Source organism: Haliaeetus leucocephalus, unplaced genomic scaffold (genome assembly GCF_000737465.1).
Source record: "Haliaeetus leucocephalus isolate CR32 unplaced genomic scaffold, Haliaeetus_leucocephalus-4.0 Scaffold555, whole genome shotgun sequence".
Classification (NCBI taxonomy): domain Eukaryota; kingdom Metazoa; phylum Chordata; class Aves; order Accipitriformes; family Accipitridae; genus Haliaeetus; species Haliaeetus leucocephalus.
In genome coordinates, this window is record NW_010972991.1 from 18,117,672 (window position 1) to 18,136,170 (window position 18,499).

The 18,499-nt window shown below is 35.8% G+C and overlaps 1 protein-coding gene across 7 annotated transcripts in view; it reads right to left on the reverse strand.

Annotated features, from left to right (window-relative positions):
* The window catches only part of VPS13B (vacuolar protein sorting 13 homolog B (yeast)), a 484,692-nt gene that overhangs the window by 62,719 nt on the left and 403,474 nt on the right, over positions 1 to 18,499 (reverse strand). For all 7 annotated transcript variants that reach the window (XM_010577053.1, XM_010577052.1, XM_010577051.1 and 4 more), the window contains 2 exons: positions 16,531 to 16,738; positions 16,024 to 16,208 (listed from right to left, as the gene is read on the reverse strand). In XM_010577053.1, the coding sequence (XP_010575355.1) occupies positions 16,024 to 16,208; positions 16,531 to 16,738 (393 nt within the window). The remainder of the gene's footprint in view (positions 1 to 16,023; positions 16,209 to 16,530; positions 16,739 to 18,499) is intronic.

An 18,499-nucleotide genomic window follows, 5' to 3' on the forward strand; every position in this document is an offset into this window, starting at 1 on the left:
AATTTTAATAAAAGCATAGATTTTAAAGGGTCATGTCTTAGGCTGCCTGTTTTGGGGTGGGGGTGGTAATAGCATGAAAGTAAATGAGAATATGAACTTAAAACCAATGCAAACTCAGTAAGATATGAAGATTTTAGAATTAAGATACAGAAATCCACAGTTACGGCACTTGTACATGCTCAAGAAATATTAAAAGGCAAGTTGACGTAAAGCAAATAGTAAAAAAAAGAATGTGTATGTGCTATTACCTTTTTTATCCCTGTGTGTCTGTGTGTAGACATACATACATAAATATATATAACCAGGAAAAAAGTAAGAATGTGGCAGAGATGCAAGTAAATTGAGGCAGAGCTAGAAAAAGCTCTGTAAGTATTCTTCCTTGTTACTCAGTAAGGACTATAATGCACATGGAGGCGACAGCAGGCTGATTAATTAACAGGAATGAAGGTTAAGAAGGAAAATTCAGGGCGCTCAGTAGTTCAAGCTGGGGAGGGCAAGGGAACATAAATAATCAGCAAAGAATTCTGGAAGAATTAACATTTGGAACCACAGAGCTTGAAACATGGATTTTTACTACATCTGTCAAGTCACAATGATACCTGAAGATTGAAAAAAGCAACCACACTCACTAAATTTTTTCTTAGGTCAGGACAGAGAGGGGAAAAAAAAAAAAAGAAAAAAGCACCTGATAACTGCCAGCAAAATTCTGATGCCAGTAACATACGTAACACAGAGTAGCATAGCAGTATCAATCAGGAATGCTGATTTAATTTCAAAGGCTAGAGTCTGAGAAAAAGGGATTGATTTAACATCAAAAAGCACACGTCATATACGTAAAGATAGCAACACATTTGTTTATAAGCTGCATATTCAATTGGAAATGGTGAAGATATGTAAAAGTCAGCTGGAAAACTATGAGGCAGTATGATGATGCCTGGAAAAACTAAATGCTATCCCGAGAGACATCAGGTGAGATATTTCCAAAAGTCAAGGACAAATATTAATTGAGTTGTATAAGACACCAGTGGGGCCTCACCTAAAATATGGCACACAATTCCAATTCTTCATGTTAAAACTGTGTTAACTCACACTGGGATCTGTGCAGAGTTGAGGACCAAATGAAGGAAAACAAAAGGAACATGATTGCTCTACCCAGACACCTCAGTAGAGAAACAGTTAAGAGAGGAAAATGTCTATAGAAATTATGGGTCAAAACTGAGTTGCTCTGTGAATAAAGTATAAGGCTAGAAAGCCAAACAGAAAAAGATTAGGAAGTTAAGGACAGCCTTGGTACTCATGACAGCTGCTTTTAAAAGCTTGATTTGTTAATAAGATGGAGGCAGTAACAAGCATTGCCCTGATGGGAGGAGGCTGGGCTTGATGACCCAGAAAATATCTTTCTTGGTTCAGTGTTACTAACTCTACAATGATGCTGTGCACAACAGCAGCAATATGAAATATTACATTATTGTGTTTGTAGCCATATTTCAAAGTCACACTATATTATATATATTCTTTTTGCTCTTAGTGTCACTATGGAGTTCTAGATTTCTTCAAAACTTCTCAGTGCTGAATTATTTTAACCTTTAATGCCTGTGGACAAATAGTCAAAATTGCAGTACCACAGTAATGTTCCTACCCTTCAATTATGGATATGCCCAAGGAATTCCCCTATGTTAACTATGAACACATAAACAGCAACTTCCAGTATCCACTATCTTTCATACTACATCGTGGAGTCATTCACATTCACATACTTCTTTTCTAAACCTCCACAGGTTCCGCTGGTGATAAAACATTTGATTTTATTTAAAATATTGCAATAGTTGGCATATTTCCTATAGCATAAGGTCTTGGAATTATATAATTACAAAAGGATCTGTATAATTTCTGACAAAAGGTTGCAGCCTTTCATGGTTGCACAGGTACATCTGCATACAGCAGTGTATATTTCTGTATATTTTTAAATCTTAATCTTTAAAATACATTGAGAGTTTTTAAGAGTCTGATTCAATATATTTGAATACTTGGTTTGGTCTTGTGCTTCCTATTGCCTATCAAGATGTAAATTATCTTTTCTTGTCAATGCTGTTGAGTAACACATGTGCAACAAAACTCTTGTAAAGCTATCCTATTATTTAGGATATTTATTTCTTTTAGATTACATCTCACAACAAAACTTTTTTTTTAATATACAAGTCTCCCTAATGAGAATCTCACAAAATTGGATCAGAATGGCAAGTAGTGGGCATTTTAAAAGAGGCTAAGCAAGGTGATGAATTCTATTCCCAATAAGATTAATGAGCTGGAAGAACAAGTTAAAGAGCACAATAAAGGAATTTCATAAGTGGCACTACAACATGAAAAACATAAAACTATCAGTAAGGCTAGAGGAAAGTAATATAGAGAGATTGAAAATAAAGATTGAAAATAAAGGCAGATCAAAACTTGAAAAAAACACAAAACAGATTTCATAGATATTGTTTAAAAAACAAAAAGGTATGTACTTCAATATTTCCACCCACTCAGTAGGTGGTAGAAATACTGAAACTTATCTTGAGGAAAATATGGCAAAGTAAAATGATCAAAACAATTATTATGCCATAAAGAAGTAATAACTCCTCTTTAGGCTCTGGTATAACCTAACATAGTGTATTTGCCTTCTAGAAACTTCATGGTAACCTCTTAAGTGAATTATGAAGAATTTGGAAAGGCACAGGAATGACTGCTGGACTCAGCAGTAGCCAGAAAGAACCTATCACCTAACAATTAAAGCAGGCTGGTAAGCATGTTGAAAAGATTATTCCTCTTTATTTTTACTTGTTAATTTTTTCCTGTGTTGTAATATGTCAAGAAATCTACCAGAGCAAGAGACAGTATGTTTCAAGGCATCATCTGCACATTAGAAGTAAAAAGTCAAAGTCACGCTTTATGCAATTGCCTATACAAAATACAGCTCATGCTTTGGGACTGTCCAAACTGTAAGCCTTCTAGTTTGAAGCTTGCAAAAGACCTAGTTGACTTAGAATCTTTGATTCCTACATATCTAACTTTATTTGTTCTAAGGGGTTTGTTACTAATGCCTGATCTGGATAAGTTTAAGGAAAGATGGTAGCTCTGGGCAATATTAGCTGCCAAAAATAATAGTTGTGAAAGCCTGGAAATGGGCTATAACGCCAGAACTGAGTCATAGGCAGTGGGAATAAGTGAATGAGCTGCAACAAAAAATTCCCCATATGTAGAATTAAATATGGTACTTTTACCTTAAAATATTTGAATAAAACCTAAGCTATAATTCAGATAATTGTTACTCTCAGAAAATGTGACTGCTAGTGTTGCCTCTATAAAACTAAACACTAATGAAGCATATCTAACCACAAACTTCTTTGCTAAACAACAAGCATGCTTCTGCAACAGACACTTCTCTATAGCTTTTTGTCATCTCTCCCAGCTCTCAAAGAAAGTTTTAATTGCAACGATTTTATTCATCTGTAAAATGCAAACAGAACCATTACTGTACAGCCCCTGTCACTTACGTGTGCATAAAACTATTATTTAACTGTGAGCTCAGTTTTAACAAAGACTCTCCAAGTTCCATTTTGCAAGAAAACCACGTGCTATGGCACAAACACTTATTTAGAAGGATGATTATGGCAGTAGAGAGCAAAACAGCAGTCACATGCTTTTTTTTTTTCAGCAGTATTAACAACAGAGATCAGAAGCAGTAGTGAAGCTACATGAAAACAGCCTAAACTCTACTTATAACAAAAGCTGTTAATAAGATAAATACATTTAAAACAAAGCAGAGAATTTGAAGATTCCTCCTTTTTCTCTTTACTGCTGTGTACTATAGACATGGGAGAGCCGAAAATTGAGCGGCACTGCTCTGGTAAAGAATGAAAATTGTGTATTAACAAATTCTGATAGGAGGGAAAGCAGTTGCCTCCAAGTGACAGTTTCAGTCCTGCTCCTTGTGAGTGCAGCACACAAAGAAGCAACTCAGCTGAAATAGTTTCCTGGGAGCAGAAATCTTTTTAATTAGGAGAGTGTGGATTCCTATTCTCTCTGAATCTCTCGTTTTGCTCTATTTTAAGAAAAACATCTTCATATATATTACACTAACATAGACATGATGAGAATCACCCACATGAACATACATCAGCTCTCTACAAATAGAGCCTGTCTCAATTTCAGCAGAGCTGAAACCTCCATCATATACGTTTCCCCAAAAAAGAAAAACCCCAAACAAAAAGAAACTCCAAAATCCCCTTAAAAACCTACACCCTTCAAGTAATTTCCTGCTTGTTAACCTATCAGCAAGACAGTATTAATAACCAACATGAAGTATTCCCACTAATGCACTACAATGCGATAGATCTTTCTCATTATTCATCATATATTGTTTCACACATTATGTGTACCAGAATTGTTTAATTCCTATTTGGAAACTAGGGGTCAGGAAATGCTACAGAATCTATTAACACTATGTTACATATCAATATTTTCATCCATGTGTTGTACACCCTAATGACCACATGGATATTCCTTATCCCCACTTAAAGTTATGTGTAATAATAAGACACAATAGGAGAGAAGTAACTGTCGATCCATATGTGCTTTTAAAAGGCTTTCATGGTCATGAATGCTTCTAGATTTTCCTGTGACCTGATGTTATCCTCCCAGCTTTAGACTACTTTGCTAATTTGGACTTGCAAAGTCTTGGGTGCACACCACTTATAACTAGGTATGTTTCTATAGGTGAGCTCTCTAGCTGAGCAGAGGGCCAATACCAGTCCACTTCCACAAGCTGTCATGTTACCATAAATGATCACACCTATTATTCACTATACATATTGTCATAATGCCAACAGGTCTCAGACACAGACATCTTTGCCATTTAGGGGACAAATAATTAAGACATCTCAATTTCTTAGCCAATCCCATCTTTTTCACAGACATCTTTTTTGTCTCTAGGAAAAAGCTACAGCCATCTGCCTATGGCTTTGAGATTGCCGAAAGAAAGGTATATAAAGTATTACTGTTTTATTATTTAAATACTGGTGTAAATATTTTTAAACTCAATATAAAAAATGGACCTTTAACTATACACATGCAGATTTCTTAGGCTGCAAAATGCATCTTGCCCAGCTGAGAAGGAAAGAAAGAAAGATATTAGCAGCTGGGTTACAGAATGTGCTTAATGTTGCTTTCAGTGATGTTTCCTTTTGATTCATGTTTTTGGTAGAAAATAGGCTTCTGCAGAATAAATGTTCATTTCTTGAATCTCAGTCCCTCAGATGGTGGGCGCTTCCTCTTGGAAACGAAGTTATTCTTGTTCCAGAAACAACTACTGTACAAGAAAACGCACACAGAAGACAGGAAGCGTGTGTGTGTTTTATCTTCTCCGAGCAGGGCCACCTAAGTGAATGAGAGGCAGAATACAATACAAACTAGCACTTTGTGTCAGACGCCAACCCATGCTGAGATTTTAACTCCAGCTTCCTGAGCATGAATAAACTGATTGCTCTGTAATAAAGCTATTCTGTTATTAGGATATTTTACTGGTTTAGGGCCAACTGCCTTAAAAATACAATTCTCCCATTAGGTGAACAGAAGTCGCAGTAGTAGGAAATAAAAAGCCTTATCCAGATTTTTATTAGGGAAAAATTCTTGGCAATAACTACCAAGAACACTACTTTTAAATATGATTTTAAAGTATTATTTATATAAAAATAGCAAAAGAACCTTGCAGAAAAATGTATTATGTAGAAAATATGCTCAAAATAAAATTAATATTAAATACAATAAAACCTCTGTAATATGCTTGTTCACACAACACACACAATCCAATCTGACCAATGGAACAACATTTTGGACAACTGTAGGATACTTCAACATCCACATTCCTGTTTATCTTATGTGATTGACATTGTGAAATTGTGCTACAAACCAAAATGCCCATTGGACAAAATTTTTTTGGCCTTCCTGAGGGCTAAGATTGTATCATATCAGTGTGGAAAACAGCCTCTCCTGGCACAGCTACAGACCACCAATTTTCTCTTTTCATGAAGGTCCAAATAAAAAAAAAAGGATGTGGTGGTTTACAGTGAGGTAAAAATTTAGCCTAGTATTAATAGTTAGGATTAGCAGTAGTACTAGCATTAAAAACATTCTAGCTGTAGAAAGTATTTGCTATCCCCCCACCTCAATATCCTTTGTATTTTCATTATGGTTTTCTGTACTTTGACGTCATTTTGACATGTTACAGACCTGTATATTTTGGGCAGTAAAAGTTATTCCACTATGGTGCACTCTCAATTTTCAACACTCAGGAATAATCAGAAGCCACCACTGGAGAAGTTTTTCAACATATAATTTCTTCACGGAATTTGTTTTATTTCTCTTTGAATTTGATTTACCAAATTTTGTCCTAAAGCTAGAACATTTACATCATAAATACTCCCTTTAAAATTGGATATGCAATATCTGCTTAATTTAATTTTTCCCCCTATCCATACTGAGCTCTTTGGCTGAACAATGAAAATAACTACTATTTTGCTTTCTGAGTAATAATATATATCTCGGCTCTTTCAACTCCATTTAACAAATTTATTTATGGCCCTATTAGCATATTTATTTCATTTTATTTAAATTTACATCTGTACTGCAGTTTATAAAATAAATATTAAATAGAGTTGTAATAAAGAGATGTGAAAGAAAACTCCTGTCTTCTGAGAGAAATTGTTCTTTAAAAATACATAACTGCCTTTTAGCTGACTTTGGAAAAAAGCTTCTATACATCTTCAACTAATAGAAGCTATAAAAAAACCCTTTGTAATATTGGAACCAGTTGAGAAACCACAAGTATTCAAATGCAGGAAATCATGATTTTATAACATTTTAATGTGATCTACTCTTGGGAAACAAAGTTAACCAAGCCCTATTTCTGTACAGGAAATATTCCACTGTACAGTTGTAATACACTGTGGTGAGGGGTACAGCTGCAATTTTTTCACCTGTAATGCCCCACTGGTATTGTGGCTTACTGAATTGCATCAAGATTGCCTTCCTGTCCGGAAAGCCCTCTAAGTACAAACAAGACTCTAAGCCCAGGTTTTATTTTCCCTTGGTATCAGAATATGGTAATTTAAGAGCCCTGAGAAATGCTTTTTAACCTTTTAGAAGAAATATGTAGCATTCCTTTATTAGGAACTATGTTCTTTGCCTTTTTAAAACAACATGTGACCAACTTATCTTATCAATTTATCAGGCTAGCAGGTTCAGAGCGAATGCAGGTGTGTATAGTAATGTAATCTGTCACAGATACTGGCTTTTTTCATTATGGAAAAATTACTCTAAACACACTAACAGCTTTTGTTAAGAAAGCACAGAATAGCTCTATGCTATAACTGAGAAGATTTCTGCAGGACTTTTTGAACAGGAAAATGTATGTACTATAAAGTGTCAAACCCATTTTTTTCTACTAAATGTCATTCATCTTGAGACTGAGTTTATGTGAAGAACAATCGCTTTTCTAATAGCAAAAGCAACAGTATTTAATTTAATTTATTAGGTTCTTAATTTATTGTTGCAAGTATCGAGAAACAAAACTATATAGATATGAGATCTTACATTAGGGACTTACCTACTTCTTGCAATACTCCTTATTCTCTTTTTCTGATACAGGAACAATCTTCCAGATTTTATTTAAGGCTTTTCATTTTCTAAGCTTCAGTATTTATCAATAATATAAGCACTATGCTGTTGAAATGTAGTCACCTCTGGGATTGAGGGTAGCGGTCTATTAATACATAAAGTACTGCGTAATTTTCGGTATATGGGTTATTTTGACCACATATTCTCACCACAGTAAAGCCTGACTCCTACAAGAAGTGCCACAAGATCAGCATACAGCAGGAAGGACTTGGGTTTGCAAAGTTTCATAAATCAGAGTTACAAAATCTGAAAAATACAGAACACGAGGAAAGTGTAAATCTGTCATTAAGATAATCTGATGGTTTCGTCAGTCCTCTGGCACCCGGTAGAATTTTCACTGGCTCAGTAACCCCAAAGGGTAAATTTCAGTGTGATGCACAGGCAAATTATGCACAACTTCCATTAACATTCCCAACGAGTTACGCTTAACTCCCTGCAGACTGCACAGAAACTGTAGGCCAAACGATACAGTCTCATCTCAATGCAGTGAACACTAAGATCACACAGCAAAATAATTAAGATTATACACACAAAATACAGTAACAAAATAGTAAAGTCTGAGATAATCCTACTCTCAGGCAAGGAAGTTCACAAATAATGTTTAAGGCTGGAATTCCTAAAGAGAACGGGCTCTGTTTCAACATCTGCTTAAGACTCACTGTGTAACACTGCAACTCCTTTAGCCCCTACTTCCTTTATTGCAAGAAAATGAAGACGATACTTATCATTAATAGCCAGAGTCTTAACTTTAAAAACATGTGCAAAACCCTGCCCAGTATCACAAATCTTGCTCGCATCGAGATCATCTGAAGTGTAAGTAGCTCAGGCTACAAGCAAGCCTACAGCCCTTAGGCTTGATGACCTGCATACATTTTTGTACAGATGCATAGATGTAAACACTGCTTCTACTGACGGGAAAGCAGCTTCCTACATTAGAATAAAAGGCATTCATTACAGTTCTAGTTTATGATCAGATATGTTCAATAATTATACCGTATTGTTTCGTTTCAAGCTTGTTGCAACTCTTCACACAGTAGAGATCATAAAAACACCATATAAAGTCTATGTATAGTAGTAGTATGAGTAGTACAGTAATTTCGAATAACATCAAAACGTAGAATTAAGAAGAAATGTAAGTTTTAAAAAGCAGAATCCCAGACAAAGCACCAAATTTGCCTTCTGAGCAATTCACAACAGCTAGACAAATCATTTCACCATCCATCTAAAAAGTCTGATTATTTGAAGACAGTACTGAACTGCATGGCAGTCGATTCAAAAATTTGCAGACTGACAGGTTTATCAATAAGCATGGTTGAACTTTACAGATTATTATCTAGTAACACTATGAACTTAAATCACTAACCTGTCACACACAAATCATCTGGATTTCCAAAATAGTTGTTGCTTTGGGAATGTAAGAAATAAATCAAACATGAATAAAATTTGTGGTTTCCCAAAAAGCTTTTTTCCCAGACTCTCAAATGCCCAGCTGAACACTGTAGCCCCAACAGGGAATGCAAAGTAAAAAGGAAGCAGACCCAGCCAAAAATGAGGTATTCTCTGTTAAAAGGAAAAATTAATGTCTTTGACATTGATCATAATTCTTTTCCTGTTGACTGTCATGTCAAATCCTTCCTGGAATAATGACTTACAGTAGGTCTAATGTCAGTCATTCTTAAGCTCATGCTTCCTTAAGCCACTGTTTAAACAACCACAAGGTGTTAGAAAATGACTGTTTATTGGCTGACAGTGTTGAAAAAAATCAAAGTCCAGACTGCAGTTTGCAAATGCTTGTAAGGCAATGCAATAGACAATTTTTTGAATCCTCACCTTTTGAAGTTAGAAATATTTTATGTTCTGTTAAAGAGATTTCACCATCTCAGCAAATGCTCCGAGTGAATTTTACCAGAGTGATTTTACTTACCTAGTCTTACTAAATCTCAGTTAAACCCTTGCAACCTCAGAACTATACTCACCGCCCTAATTTTCTCCAGTAGACCTTGAGATTTGCTTAATTTAATCACCACTTTTCTAAACCAGGAATAGGTGCTCTGTTTATTAGGACACTGAGAGAAAGGCCAAAAAAGGAGACCTCAGTACATATTCATCTTTTCATCAGCTGTTATAATGCTGACTACACTTGCATGCAATAGGAATCCTGGCAGGTACACAAGGGAAACATCCTCAAATACAAAGACCTGTCAGGGTTATAGTTCAGTAGATATTTTATTTTAACTTCATATGGAGAAATGAACAAATGCCATAGATTATCTTCCTTTTGTCTTGTAAGCTTTAACAGCTTGTACCTCTCACTGGATGACAATCCAGGAGAAAGAATTGTAAGTCTGTGTTGGTGATGCAGCTTAAATAAATCAGAGAGCTCAGAATTTGGAGCATTACACATTATACGATCACTTTGATTAGACAAATCTGGTTTTCTCCACCTTTTAAATCCATGGCCACTTGTGTAAATGCTCTTGTGACAATACACACCTTTTTGTTTGAGATACGGGGCAGTGCTAGCAATATCCCTTATTGGAAAGATAACTCTATGATGGAATGGCAAACACTGAGCATCCCTGTAAAAAGTTCACTAGCTAAAACAGGCCTCCAGCTGTACAGGAAATCATTTGCATGTCCTGTTCACCTGCTTGCACAGAAAAGCAGCATACTTCCTTGATAGCATACAAATTGCTTTCCTAGCTTGGTGAGCCCCTCCCAATCTTTGCTTTCTCCCCTGCCAATCCAAACCTGTCAACCTTGTTCTTGGTAAAGATAAATGATATAAAAATGTGGCTCAGATGAAATCAGAAAGTAAAACAACATAGGCTAATCAGAGGCAAAGACAACTGTAAATCTGGGATTCTCCAGACTGCAGGAAGACACAGGAAGACTTTGGGAAACTAGATGCATAGTGCAAGTGCAGTTTTAAGCCCCACAGCACAGGTACCCAACAGCACTTTCTTTGAGCTTAAATGTAGCTAACTCCATATTGTATCTGTACAATTTGAAAGTCACTACTGAATCACTAACAGAATTTTTCCTGCAACAGTCTCCTTCAAATGGTAAAAATACCACAGAAATGAAGAACACTTATCCTTTCTCAAATGCTGCAACCTGACAGATCCAAGGAACTGTACAAGCATGGTTGAATTTAGCATTAAATGACAGCTCTGAAATACAGTCCCTTGTTATGATGTGGAATATATTCTTCTTCAATTGTTCTTTATGTTCTGGGACAGTGGCATTATCTGCATAACCATAAACTATTTCCTGTTCCTGAATTGCTCACGTATCTTCTACAATGCTGATGTCCCTGCAGGAGACGTTTTTATATACCTTATAAAACATATTCTGCTTGAAGGCTATTACCATGCTTTAAAGTCTTCAATGGAAGACATTTTATGGACAGATTCACAAGAATAAGAATCGTCAGCACCAACAGATTCCAACTTTAACTGCTATGAAACAAGAACATCATAAAGCAAATAAAAGATTTGTTGCACCATAACGATGAGCTGGTTGCCTTGTAGAACACAGTTTACTGTTAAACTGGGAAACTGAGGCATATCTTAAGTCTTCACACGTGAATACTTGCTGAGACAAATCTATAAACATCTGCAAAATTTTTACTATAGAAATGATCTGTGCAAGAGAGTGTCTTAAACGTAACATTAACTGTTTTGGAGCAAGAACAGTAGGCTTTTTCTCTCTGGTTTTGTGTACATATTTTCTTTAAGTACGTAATAAAATAGGCTTTTAAAGTTGCTCATCCACCTGTCTTCAACCACAAGAGCTTCTCTTACCAGTAATCTACTTGAATGATTTAAAAGTTTCATCTGTTGTAACTGAGAAAGTCTCAGAGAGCATCCTTTTTGATGTACCAATATCAATCTTCAGTATTTTATAGTGCCATTGCTACTTCATCTTGCTTATTATCTTTTGAATTAATTTTGTGAAATTTTTCCAAGTTTGGACTTACCTCTGCTCCTGAGGTGTGAATACGATTCTCACATCAACAACATTCTACCCTTTGCCCTTGCTGATTTGCGCAGTAATAGATCACTCTGGTTTCCATCACATTAGATGGAGTGAGCGCTGCAATTAATTTCACTCTTATGAAATGTGTGCTGTCTTAAGTGAAGTTATCAGTGGAATATGTTTTTTCTTCTCCATGTATTTTAAAAATAATATTAGCAATAGTCAATATCAAAAGGGTATGCCTTACCAACATCTGAGTTGCTTCCTGAAGGTCTTTTCTGTAGATCCCCTTTACACAAGGGGTACATTAGTGGTGGCTTAGAGCAGTATTTATCACAGTACTTGGACAAGACAAAGCTTGTTTACTTTTCTTCTTAGGAGAACATGAAACTACTGCTCTTGTGTGTATATTCCTTCACCCCACATTGACCTTTAGTAAGATATTTAGCTGTATCTAGAGCTTTCTAAACACCAATCAAAAAAATCTCACAACTTGGAAAACAGGCAACCATTAGTAGAAATGAAACAGAAGCTGATAGAACAGACAAGAGTTAATAGTTTTGATCAAGGAACTAGAATGGTGTTCAGTATAAAAGACTGAGGAATATTCTACATCCATAGCACATCTCTTTCTTGACATAGAGCCCAATATTAACCTTTTTTTTTCAGTCAGCTATACAAGGTTGCACCCAAACCACTTGTAAGCACAGTGGCAAATTGTTTTTTGCTTCACTTAATTGATTTTGTGTTCCAAAAATAATACCCATGTATGTCCTTTCTTCATTAGTAGGAACTTGCAAATACTACTATATAAACATTAAAACAGTCTTAAGAAGGTGTATTCAGAAAAGATCTTGGCAGTGATGTAGACATAAGGGGAGTAAAATCAGAAAAGGTCTCCAGGTCAAAAAGGGCTAGCAGTGATGCCAGACAGTGGCTTTAGTACTTGAAGATAAGAAACACCTTACACCATTGAACAGGAACTCCTTAAAAAATTAAGAGGTACCAGGGAAGTCTAAAGATGTTTCATCAAATACTAGTTATCTGAAAGAACGGTAAATCACATAGATCCAAAGAACGTTTGTAGCATGTGAAAATAGGACAATGAAGGATTAAAAATTAAATAGAAAGGGGCTGCAATGTCTGGTAAATAAGAACAACAAGTTCAGATACTCTCAATCTCCTAAAAGAAATACAATCCTGATGCAGTTTCTTGCAAGTGCATCTAGGATTCTCTCTCACTTCCTTCAAATAGATCAAACTTCTATTTCAAATCGCTAAAGAAAATGCAACATGCTATGCCATGGCAGAAACACCAGTTCTTCCTTTTCCCTCCACAAATAAAGGCAACAATGTTGGGATTGTAAAAAAGTAAAGTGTTAGAAACTCGACCAGTGAAACTGCTTACCTTTGCAACAACAGAAGTAAAAGCACAAGAAAATAAGCTTTTTGGACAATCTAGAAATAGCACCAAGGTAAGGTTTTACAGAAACAATATAGTTCATATCAAACTCTTACAATCTGAAGCTGTTCACTTATCCTTTGGCCGCAGCAGATGACACACAACTTCAATATCTAGAAAAATTCTCTTTACGGTGAAGCTTTTGCAAGTTCCAGGAATTTGAAGAATAGCTATAAAACCAAAGAGACTTCTAAAACCTAGCCACGATTAAAACGATATGCCAGAAGTTTAACAAAGATAGAAAGCTAGATGAAATGTCACAGCAGCTTACTCGGAAAGAAAGAACATGCAACTGGAAAACTTATAATTCAAGACAAACTACAGAATTGCACCTTTGCCTGGATTTATGTGAAGTAAAGGCTTAAGGGAGACTGGCAACACAGCTGGTGACATTATGGGTCCTCCTAGCATTTGAACATATACACAATCCTGGGAAAGTTTTTAAAATATACTTTTAATATACTTTGATATCATTATTGTCTTTAAATTTAGATCCTTTTTTTTCAAAAAAGCTGAAGTCTTTGGCTTGCAGATGTTCCTCTAATGTTTCATGTCAAGAAGTGAATAAAAGTGTTGTTTTGTCCTTTTTCTCTTTATATTTTGTGAATTTTCCATATGCACTAAATACGCAGTATATAAAGAAACAGACATATATCCATACGGGGGAAAAAAAGTGGAGCTGATGAAAGGCCTCCTGATTAATTTAAATCAGAACCTAAAGTTTCAGATGAGTATTTGGTAAACGTAGTTTACCTATAGAATTTGAAAATTGACTCTGTATTACTTATTCCACCCACATATTGATGTTAGACTAATAAAAAAAAAAGCATACTGTCCATGTTTAAAATGGTTGTTTACCTACATTGTGTGGAGCTGCTCTGTGTAGGTGCATGGCCATTTCTGGAAAATGTGATAAAACACCACCTAGAGCCAGGCAACAGTTACTGCCATAATTAGTGGCCCACTACCAAATGTGGATCCTCTTGTAGGCATTTGTGCACTCCATGTGCCCCAGAGCACAGTTTTTGAATAGATGTCCTCTAATTTGGCTGATATCTTTCATCTCTTCCCTTGTAATTGAAAGCCCAAGGTAGTAACTAAGACTTACTAAGAATTAATCATAAAATTGACAGACTTTAAGAAGACAGCATGCCACAGTAAAAAGCATCATGGAGGGAAGGTATACAGGGACGCTTGACCACAAACTTAAACTGAGACTGATAGAAACAGTTCCCCGTGGTCAATGTATAAGATTAAATGCAAATCTGAAGAATTACATGAAGACCGGTAGAAGCTGACAGACTGAACACTGGTAACTGAGTGCTTCTCAGTTTCTATCTTACTGTCCACGGCGATCGCAGGGGAAATGAAAGAAGACTGCAACTACCTTCTTTTCGCTAGACGATAGCATGGAAGCACAAAGCAGCAGAACACGTGTGCTACTAGAAGTCCAGCTGCATATACCCACTTGAAGAAGAACCGATATTCCCCCTGTACAGGGTCATATTATTACACAAGTACATACATTAGGTTCATGATGTCTGATATCTATAATGGGAGCTTAATGTAATTATATGAAAAGCTTGGTGTGCTGTGCTCTGAAAATACCATCCTGAAAGAAGGCAAATTGCTGGCTTTCATAGCAACCTAATAGGGTCATCAAGACAGCATACAATAACACAATTTTGATCTTTGATTCAAACCTCATGCCAAGTGGAGCTGATTTTTTTCCATTTAATTTTAATTTTCATATAACTGAAAGGAGCTGACATTTGGCTGTCTAGAGGGCAGAGAAATTGGCAGGACACTTACATGATCTCACTAACAGTATGTGCACGGTAATAACATTATACCATTTATCTGAGGAAGATTATCCTACTTATCTGTAACTCAAAGCATATTGTTGCATAATTCAATTTTAAAAGCAATATTTAACATTATAGCAATAATGAAATATAATTCAACATTTTTGAACAAATAGGAAGAATTGGGAGATATTTATTTCCCTTGACTCACAACAACACTATTCTAATTAACAAGCAGATTGAAATTAAAAAAAACAATGACAGATCCAATTTGTAATACAAAAAGGAAACTGAGATTAACAAAATTAAAACTGAGTTAAAATCAAAATAGGTATGCAAGGAGTAAGCGAATTTCTAAAGATGAATTACACTAGACATGAGAGAATGTAACTACCTGACTGTGTATTTTAAAAAGCAAAAATTCTCAGAGTTACGGATCAGTGTAATTGTGAGGTATGGTCTATTTGGGGCAGAGTCACACAGCTGCAGCACTCAGCCCTCCTTTGAAGGGCAGTTCCATGATCTCACACAAACTGGACTTCCCACTTCAACCCTCTCTAAGCAAAACAAGAGAAAATAGACCCTTTGTCTCTACCCTGTGGATCTTACTAGAAGAACCACAGCCAATTGCCATCACAGACACAGGAGAGGATGGCCAGATTGGAGATTTGAGTTCAATGATTCCCCTGAATCTTGGCAATTTCAAACCAGGTCTTTCCTTACATGTTTCGTTTCAAATCAAATGAAGTCTTTAAGTAAACACTGATGGATGAAATCACAGGAAGCCAGAATAAAAGCTGCATGCTTGCAAACTAGAACTGAAAATTTGTCTATAGCTTATTATGTCATGGAAAAACTTTACAGGTAAGTGGTCAAAACGTTTGCACAAGTAGTTTTAAAACTAAAGATGTGCTCAAGCTGTGGAATTTACCTCTTATTTTATAGAGCTCCTGACATTTGTTTTGTGCTCATTTTTAATAAACCAAAGTTTGAAAACATTTACTTTATAGCAGTAACATTTTCTTTTGTTAATGAAAGTAGAAAACTCTCATTACCCACCTGAAGAACATCTCCAAGGTCAGCAGTGCTAATATCTGGGTCTTCAGTAGTATTAAAAGGAACAGGGTTAATTCTTACAAGAGTGAGCACTCTGGGTTCTGGATATCTCCACAACATCATTCCTGGACTATCCTCAGTTTCATTGTAAAACACAACTTCATAGGCACTGGGCAGTTTTTGTGCTTCTGTCAAATGAAAGAAAGCTATAATCTGTTATATAATTTCTAGAAAGAAACATGCTGGTTTATGAGACCAAAGTAGTTAAAAATAAACCCCTCAGGATCAAAAGGAGAGAAAATAAAAAAGCAATTTCCCTGACTTTTAAAAGATCACAGCTTAATGGAAAGAAATCAAAAAAGTATTTTTTTTCATTCTAGCAGATGTCTTTGCAACTGCTTTTCCAAAAAACGTAAAGTAATTCATTGTAAGAGGCAAATAATCTTTAATAGGTTACTACTGTATTTACTTTAAAATTTAAAAAAAGAAGAGCAATAATATTCTTCTTACCTGCATCTTGTATATACTGGAACAGGCCTGTTCTCAGATCATCTGAGGTATGCTCAGTTTTTGAGACCTGATTCTTTCCCATAAAAAAACAAGTGGGGTGTGTACATTCAGATACCAATGTCTCTACGCTGCCCTTTTTAGTAAGGTACTGCCACAGAAGCTCCTGGAGAAGAACTAAACAGTTCAAATGCTCTTGACCCCAGAAAACCTTTAAAAACAATAAAAAAAAGAAAAAAGAAAGAGAAAAGACAAAACAATTAAATACAAACATTCAGTCATTTTTGAAGGAAAACTACTGCCCCAGCTTTCAGCCTGCTCTACTTACACCTTAATTGCTTGCAAGTATCCTTTATGTGAAAAAAAAATAGGAACAACAAAAAAATCTCTACAAAACCATTTGGCAAATTTGTTATTTTCATCATTCGAAGGAAAGCATTAATTCTTACCACTTACAATTGATATTGATGCTGCCTGAAGAGCACAGATCTTAAAAGTCATATGTAAGAACTTACAGCTGAGTGCAGTACGTAATGCTAGGACTGGTCACAGGTTTTGCAGTTTAAGATATGACAAAAAAACCTTAAAGATGCAAAGTTTAAACTGTTCAAAGAGCTTGTTGCTCTAAAGGTGGAATTCTGGAATGCATTAAAAACCTGAGTAAGTGACACAGCAAAGATAATGACCAGAAAAACATATGAAAGGTCATCTCAAACACAAATACTGAGTATATAGAGCATATGAACTGGATGTGCTGCAAGTTCTCAGAGTGAGGTTTAAAAGTTTAAAGTTTTTTGAAGTTTAAAACAGAAATTTAGAAAAATAGCTAATAAAACTGGCATTCAAAGTCCAGAAGATTCATGCACTTTATAGCAAAATAAAAAGGCAAGTAAACATTCCTCTCCCCCAGCTTTGACAAGCAGCACTGCTTTTCTCAAATCAAAAACTCCTCAAAAATCTTGTTTGAGAGAATCATGTTAACAGCAACAAGTCCTTTAGTCTTCATGTGCAGAAGTGGGCCCAGAAGCAACAGGGAAGACAAGGAAGTAACTAGCAATTAATAAAGAAATAAGACTTAGAACCTGTTTGGGATGAAATCAAAATCACCAGACAGTAACTTAAAAGTCCATGGTAAGGGTAGGTCAGGTGTGCACATAAAGAGTAGTGCAATGTTTTTCACTGGGGAATACCAATTTTCAAATATGAAAAAAATCAGAAGATGCCTAAACAGAGTGTAGCACATCTGTCAAGAAGGAAACTTTTCCTTCCCCTGCATCTACATGTAAGCCCATGGAATAAAGTAAGACCCTCTTGAAACAGAGCTACAGCCAGTCCTGAGCTAAATACTCCTGGGCTACCGAGGTCAACTCCCTAATTTAGTGCATCTCTACTGCAGCTTCTAGAGTACCTCTGGGCTCAGGGTTCCACACTTGGTCTAGCACCACCCTAAGCAGCTGGAACTCTGGAGGACGGAATTCCTACAATATTCACAGATGAGGCACCAATTTCACATAAGGTCTCTAGGCTCTGCTGCAATACAAATTAACAGTGGTAGAAGATGAGGTCATGTTTAGAGCTGGTAAAATCATTAGCTGTAAATAAATTAATTTGAAACAGAATTGCTAATGCTTTTATCAGCATTCTCAAATCTCTTCTGCCAGACCAAATACTTAATTGTTTTCTGCAAAAGCTAATTATTGTTAGAGTATACTCTAACAATAAATGGCTTTCTCAGATTTATAGATACTTTTCTAGTCTTCATCAAAACCCCAAAATTTTGCCGCTCCCCCCCCCCTTTTTTAATTAACAACATGTAGAGGTAGTCAGCCAAGTACCTGTGAATAACAAATAAAAAAGAAGCAGAGAAACAAACTGACTTTATTTATTCATTAAGATACTATTTTTTAAAATTTGTATTATTCAATTAGCCCTATTCCCAGTGCTGTGGTTTTAAGAACTTCTAATGCCGGTT